Source organism: Vigna angularis, chromosome 3 (genome assembly GCF_016808095.1).
Source record: "Vigna angularis cultivar LongXiaoDou No.4 chromosome 3, ASM1680809v1, whole genome shotgun sequence".
Lineage (NCBI taxonomy): Eukaryota > Viridiplantae > Streptophyta > Magnoliopsida > Fabales > Fabaceae > Vigna > Vigna angularis.
In genome coordinates this window covers 18,671,009-18,678,615 of record NC_068972.1, presented here as the reverse complement: position 1 = coordinate 18,678,615, position 7,607 = coordinate 18,671,009, and the positions used below count along the sequence as shown (strand labels likewise).

Here is a 7,607-nt window from a genome sequence, read left to right as displayed (position 1 = left end):
CTAATGAGTTGATCTTAAGAACTCATCGTAAGGAGAAATCTTACCGTCTTCGATCTGCAAAAAGATGAACATATCATAAGAAATTTTAGAGAAAAGATAGAAAGAAGGGAAAGAGAGCTTTAAGAAAAGATTATAAATAAAATGTTTGTTTTTAAATAATGAAACTAGTTTATAAAAACATTATTTATACTTTAAACTTTTATTATTAAAAAGAAACCGAGTCTCACAATTTTAAACAAGCTATTAATTATAAATCACAATTTTCTACATCTTACCATAGCATTAATACAATTGTTTTTTATTTAAAAAAAAATTCTCAATTCTCTTTAATAAATCAACCTAACGGAGATAATCATTAATTTTTACTACCATAAACAATAATTAATTTTATCAAAATAATTTTTTCATTAGATATACATCTTTTAATATATATTTTGTTCTAACTGCTTGAGAAATATATTTCTCTGACAAAAGAAATAAAATTAAAATTTGAATATTTTTTCGTATAAGTTTCACAAATATTAATCTTTTTTATAATTGAAGATATGTTTTAACTTTCTTCAATTTAAAAAAAAAAACTCATGTTTATACAAATTAAATTAATATTCTTATTAATAATTTATCCGAGCAACTCTGTAAAATAATCTAAATCACCTATATATTGGACGATATTGTATAAACACAAACTTTAATTCATATTTTATTTGTCTCAATAGAAAAGGGAGAACTTTTAGAAAAAAAGTTTACCACTTAATAAAAAATGAACTATTCACTACAAAAATCTGTATTTTTACCGGGGGTTTTTCTAAATATTACCGGCGGTTTTAACCCCTGCAAATCATATTTCTCGCGGTTGGAAAAACCGGTGGGAAAACGTCCGTCGCCAAGCAAGTACCGGCGGTTCTGGAAAAAACCGCCAGTATTAGCGGGGGTTTCCAGAAACCGCCGGAATTTCCAGGGATTTTGTAGAAACCGCCGGAATTAGTTGGGGTTTTATTAAAACCGCCGGAAATAGCGGGGCTACTCAAAAACCGCCGGAACTAGCTGGGGTTATCTTAAAACCGCCCCTATTTTTGATGGTTTTGTTTACCGGGGTTTTAAAACCGCCGGGAATTTGTATAGTTCATTTTTTTTTATTGTAATAAAATTATATTATAATAAAAATGATTTTATTGACAAAACAAACAATAAATTAATATGAACTAAAATTTAATAATATTGCATAAAATAAACTACATTGTTCAACCTAATATCATTCATATAACTAATTGTTCATACATAAAAATTAAAAAGAAACCGGTTCATTATGTTCAATACTAAAAGTATGACTCATAAAAGTATTCAATAACAATATCTAATTTTTTTCTTCATTACATCTATTGTTTGGCCCACTCTCTTGATCAGATACCTACAATATAAGATAATAGTTAGTCGATAATATATTTAATAAAAAAATCATACAAATAAATTTAACAATTAAAAAAATCATATGTGCAACATACTCCTAGTGTTTACATGATCATATAAAACACCATTTCAGGTCCACATGTATCCCCTTCATCACCCTTCAGTGTATCTTTTCAATCTTTCAATTAGTTTCCAGTCTCATGTATGACATTCAATTAATCGAGAAATCATTTTATTTTTGAACAGAGGTGAAATGGATTAATTTTTTAACTTCGTAATAATGACTTCTTTTATTTTATTCAATAGAATTTAGAAGCAATAATTTGGGGATGACCTGCTTCTTATTATATCTTTTCTACTATATAATATAAAATAATAATCAGTTTTACAAATTTGTATTTGATAATTTAAAATTAAAAACATGTATATATAATATAATTTGTAAAGAGGGTATTGCTCCTGTTTTTATCAGTGAACAGTAGTATTATCCAGTATAATATAATCAGATTATATCCCAGTTCTGAGTTGGATTAAATTTTGAGATTATTTATAATTTCAAAGACTGAATTCACATTATAACTTATATTTTTAATTCCCTTTCTTTTTATTTATCTATTTAATTTTTTATCTTGTTAGATTATTTCTTACCCTGCTTTCTTAAGACATTAATTCTAAGGTGATTTAAGAGGAAGTGGCTATGTGTTGAGTGTGTCCCACACTAATCTTATATTTTGCTATATCACATAATGATAAATAACCTTTTTATCATCACGTCAATGATATTTTCATAGCTATATATATATATATATATATAGCTATATATATATATATATTCAACAAATGAAACACTGATATAAATACTGTAAATTTAATTATATCAGTTGTGTCAAATTATATGTACAGTACACACATGCATTTCTAAGATCAAGAATATGGTTGACATTTGCAGGAACAACTTGAACAAGAAATAGATAAGGATATTCTTACCAGAAGCTGTAGTCTCACCAAGAATATCCTTGAATTGGTGTGAATCAAGTTTAGGACTTGAACAAAGCATTGAATAGAATAACCTGCAAAGGGAGGGAAGTTTACCAGATATCAAGCTAGAATCCTTTATCTGACAAAAACGTTCTTGCTATCACAATGTCTCTACCTATTAATTATATTAGAAAAATAATTACAAATTTGACACTTCATATTGTTTTCTTAAAAAAATATTTTTCATATATTTTATTACTGTTTTTTGTGTTGCCAATTAATATCCTAAATTAGTAGTTAAAGAGTTAAAAATATATAATGAAAATATGACGAGTTGATGATATTAAATAATTAAAGGAAAAATATATTGATAAAATATAAATAATACGGGAATGAATCAGATAATAAAGTTGTTTTTATTAAAGATAGAAAAGATAGGAGAAACGTCTAATTACAGGAATTAACCGATAGTAGCTTACGAACTTGAATCACTACAGCTATAAAATCACAAGGTTCCTTTCATCAATTCCTAAATGGAACAAACTTCATTATGATCAGAAGCCACAAGGTCCCAAGCAACTTCCATCCACTACTTTTTGCCATGCAAATTTTGTCCTTGTTCATTTTATTTATTTTCGGAACACAACCCAAGATGTTGAAGATAATGCTCTAAATACTTGCAATAAGAATTTAGTTAAATAAAATATCACCAAAATATCAGAAAAGATGAATTTAATTAAAAACTATAAAACCAAAACCAACGGAGAAGATTTAAATAAAATACCTCTTCATCTGAATCACTAGTACTTGAGGTCTTAACAGGCTGCTTAGACACAGGCATTGACTTGGCATTGGAAACCTTTTTGGCAGCCTTCTTCTGGAAACACAGAGACATTGGGTTTGTTTAAGTTCAATATCTGATTTACTTGATAAAAACAATCACAAACAACTAATCATTTGACTTCCAGAACATGAACCAAAAAGCACTATTAAAAGATAAATAAAATTAGTAAATTTACATTGTCTTCATCAAAGCTGCTATCATCAGAATCAAAACTATCAACTTTCTTCTTTGACACAGCAGGCTTTGACACAGTAGTTGCAGAGGGCTTGACATCCTGTATATTAACAATTATAAGAACAGAACATAACGCCCAATAACAAATTTATAAGAGTAAAATAAGCTCAGTTATCAATTGCATCCAATCACCCACAACTTACATCGTCTTCATCAGAGTCTTCACTTGAATCATCGTCTGATGAAGCAGGCAGCTTTGTAGTTGCAGATATTTTCTTTTTCTAATATTATCAAGCAAGTAAACCACGAGACAAAAAATAGAAAATTATTGCACAATGTTCCCACATATATTGGCGAAATAAAGATTGTCCAAACAGAAACACATTGAACAATCTACTTGATATAATTTCTTATTTTAATTCCAGATAAAATATACAACAATTTGGTGATGTCCCACTGAGTATAAAACTTACATCGTCCTCATCAGAGCTGCTATCAGAATCAGAATCAGAACTTCCACTTGGCTGAGTTTTCTTGTTAGAAGAAGTTATATTCTTTGCTGCAGCAGGGACCGCCTTAGTTTTTGGAACCTTAAAACAATATGGAAAAAAGAGGAACCGTAAATATTTCAACAAACAAAAATCCCAAATACTGAGTTGGTTTTCTCCAGTTGAGACATGATGAAACGTGTTACTCACATCATCCTCGTCAGAGGATGCCTCAGATAAATCAGAAGAGCTTGCAGCTGCAGCTGGCTTGCCTTTCTTTGCAGAGGCAGTTATAGAGCCATTCTTGGCAGCAGGTTTCTGAAACCAAAAAGAAAAAAGATGACAAAGCCCATAAAAATACAAATGTGAGTGATATTTCAACTGACGTAAAATTTATATTCTGGACCAAATAACAATAAAAAATAGTGAGAAACGATAACAATCACATGAAAGTTAGGCCTACTAATGCATGAAACCATGAATATAAAAAAACAGTAATTATATTCTCAATAACTCTGTCTGCAATTCAACAACTTATTTTTCTAAAGAACGAGTACCAACGTCAAAATCCTGAAACTCCTCATATCACCTTCTTGATTTTCGGGGTTTGTCACAAAAAGAAGAAAACAAAGCTAAACAAAAACCAACTATAAACTAACACTGAAACCAAATACCAAATTCATAAAACATGCATCATGTAAATAGAGAAGAAAAAAGCTTTTTGAAGCCATTCCACACTCAAGTATTTGACTTACTAATGAATGAATAAGTGAACTAACATTATTCTTACAATGTACAACAATCAAACACATAAATGGGATGTACCTTTCACAGGGATCTCTTCATCACTTTCACTTTCCTCATCACTCTCGCTATCATCATCCATATACAATTTTCAATGATGGAAATTATCACATAATCAGATAAGAAAAAACAAGTCATTATTTCCATAACAAATTTACCATTATCTTGACCTTTCACTGGAAGATCCTCCTCCTCCTCTTCTTCACTGTCTACTCAAATTACACAAAACAAAAACATGCTTGACTATAAAAACATGCCATAGTGTATGCTTTCTAGGTTGAGGACTAGTCTCCTTGAAGAAAAAAGGTGGTCTTGCGAGTTGCAATACACAAACACATCAATAGTTCAATGAAAATGAAACTGAACATTCAGCCACAACATACGTGTTTGTATTATTGCATTGTAAAAGAACACTCAAAGTAAGTATACAGAGAGGTATGTGAACAAATTACAGCTACAATCAACGAGCTAGGTCCCATATCAAGACAATTTTCCTTAAGTGACATGATATCTGACCACTGGATTTCCATATTTCTCTTTAGTTTGCCTTCAAGAACTTTCCAAACTAGATTTCGTTTAACAAAGTAACATTTTGCCACTAAATCACCCTCATGTTTTAATTTATACTGCCACAAAGAGAGACATCTTTGAGTTATTTAAAACTCAATGAAAATAATAGTTTCCCAAAATTCTAGAGACAAGTAGTTATATCTAGAATATACCTTCCACGAAGCAATTCTTAAAAGTGAAGTTGGGAAATTTGAAGCCTTAAGCTTTTCAACAGAGCTTGATGCAGCCGCAGCCGCAGCCGGACTTTCCCTTTTCAAACTAGAGCTTAAATTTTCATTTTGTGTATATGCAATAAAAGGTAAGTCATGAAACTCGTTAGTAGAACCATGAAAAACTTTGAGTGAAGCAAGAAATGGTGAGTCACAAAAACCCTTAAAAAAGAAAAAGAAAACCCTTTCAACCTCTTTTCTTCAAGACGGAACTGTGTTTTCACAGTTTGGGTGGCGCAATGTTGCTCGTGGTAGCGGATTGCAATTTTTGGTTTTTTGCAGGTGCTGATTTGTGATTTGTGGTTGATATATTCGTAGACTGTGGTGGTGATTTAGGGCTTTGCGTTTTGATTCAATGAGGGAACAAAAATGACGTTGTTGTTGATTCTGATGACTCACGGTGATCGATACGGGCGCGAGGTGGTGGCTGGAAGGTGAAGAAGATGGAGATCTAATGAAGGTGGCGCAGTGAATGACGGCGTGAAGGAGATGGTGGCCGACAAAGATGAAGAGTCGAAGTGGAAATGAAGAGTTGAAGTGGAGATGAAGAGATGAACTCAAAACGGCAGTGAAGGAAAATAAAAACGCGCTAAGGAAGGCAGATTAGGTTAACCAAAATAATATTTTACTCCGAAAGTGATTTTTTTTTAAAATATTTATAACTTAACTGCGGTTTCACGAAACCGCCAAAACTTAGCGGAGGTTTCCCAAACCGCCGGAAATAAACCTCTGGTAAAATTGAATGTTTTTGTAGTGATTGTTTTATCTTTTCATATAATCAAAAGTTAACAATTTGAAACAATTAAAAAATCAGAAGCTCTTTTTTAAAATCTTCGGGTGAAATCAGCTTTTTATAAATAAATTTTTTTCATCATAAAAGCAAGCAAAATTGCTTTTGATTTTATTTTAAATCTGTAAAATTAATTACGGACTGTTTTACATTATAATAACTTTTTTGCTATCAAATTCTAACAAAGTAATCTCTTAAAGAGTGAAAAACTTATACTTGAAATTAAAGAATAGCTTTAATTTTAATTTAATTTTATAAAATTAATTTTCTTTATTTTTTTTATAATATTAAATCTTTAACACATTTTTTCATATCAAACTCTATACATATCAACATGAGATTTAACATGAATAATGATTCAATAGTGATTCAATAGGTGTAACAAATAACTAATTTTACTAAATAAATTCAAATTTATGATTTTAACATTATGATAAGAATTGAATTTTTAAGTTTAATTTAATTTTATAAAATTGATTTATAAAATAGAATCCGTATTTATTTATATATTATAAAATTGCGTTTATGTTTAGTATTTGTATAATCTCCCACGATTTATTATCATGATTCATAATAAAAAAATTTATTGGGAATTATATGTTGAGGTTAATATTTGTTATTGCATGGGAAACAAAGAATGGTGATAGTGATGGGCATAACTTGCTAGGTGAGAGACAGCAAGAGTTTGCAATGACATTAAAGTGTCATTTACCACACACTCAACTGTCGCACATGGTTGTCACTTTTTCCACTATAAAAAGGAGAATCCCAAGCAGTGTTCTACCACAAAGAAAAAGAAAACCAACTACAGAAGACTGATAAAAGCAAGTGTTGTTGTGTTGTATTGAGACAAGAAAAGAAGAGAGACATGACTAAGTGGTGCATCTTGGTGATTCTTGCTCTTGCAGTGGTTGCAAGTGCCAGAACCATTCCCAGCGACGCTGCTTTTGGGGACCAGAAGAACTTCCTCGGCTACGGTTTTTCAGGAGTTGGCAACAACGGGATTCCCTTCGGAGGAATTGGCTCGGGCTTTGACGGTAGCATGGGTGGGCCTTCCGGGATCGGTGGATTGGGAGGATTCGGCGGGCCTGGTGGGCTTGGCGGTCTCGGAGGCCCTGCCGAAGGCGAAGGGCCCGGCATTCCTCTCCCTTGAGCTCACACTCCTTCTTTCTGTTTCTTACTTTCAGCTGCTATTATATATAGCCTGTAATAGTCTTTCTTTTGTTTTATTTCGTGACGAAAATAATTGTTCTGTGAGGTGTGTAACCAGTGTGTGTTATGGTTCTTAGTTGTATGGGATGTTATTTTCACTTTGAATTAGAACATGTATGTTTTTTAACATC

The 7,607-nt window shown here is 31.3% G+C and overlaps 2 protein-coding genes across 2 annotated transcripts; one reads left to right on the top strand and one right to left on the bottom strand.

Moving 5' to 3' along the window:
• LOC128195807 (nucleolin 1-like) lies at window positions 1–4,777 on the bottom strand. Its single transcript, XM_052874486.1, has 8 exons — window positions 4,724–4,777; window positions 4,449–4,523; window positions 4,102–4,209; window positions 3,877–3,993; window positions 3,607–3,684; window positions 3,405–3,503; window positions 3,170–3,262; window positions 1–54 (listed from the first exon to the last, which is right to left on the bottom strand). Exons 1-8 carry the CDS (start codon window positions 4,775–4,777, stop codon window positions 1–3), a joined length of 678 nt encoding a protein of 225 aa, XP_052730446.1.
• A 2,258-nt stretch (window positions 4,778–7,035) lies between these two features.
• LOC108325499 (uncharacterized) lies at window positions 7,036–7,607 on the top strand. Its single transcript, XM_017558580.2, has one exon. It carries the CDS (start codon window positions 7,133–7,135, stop codon window positions 7,415–7,417), a length of 285 nt encoding a protein of 94 aa, XP_017414069.1. The 5' UTR covers window positions 7,036–7,132; the 3' UTR covers window positions 7,418–7,607.

Coding starts and splice junctions, on each gene's coding strand:
- LOC128195807 (XM_052874486.1), bottom strand. CDS start 4,777: ATGGATGATGATAGCGAGAGTGATGAGGAAAGTGAAAGTGATGAAGAG. Junction 3,994..4,101: donor CATCCTCTGACGAGGATGAT/GTGAGTAACACG, acceptor TATTGTTTTAAG/GTTCCAAAAACTAAGGCGGT. Junction 3,504..3,606: donor AAGACTCTGATGAAGACGAT/GTAAGTTGTGGG, acceptor GTTAATATACAG/GATGTCAAGCCCTCTGCAAC.
- LOC108325499 (XM_017558580.2), top strand. CDS start 7,133: ATGACTAAGTGGTGCATCTTGGTGATTCTTGCTCTTGCAGTGGTTGCA.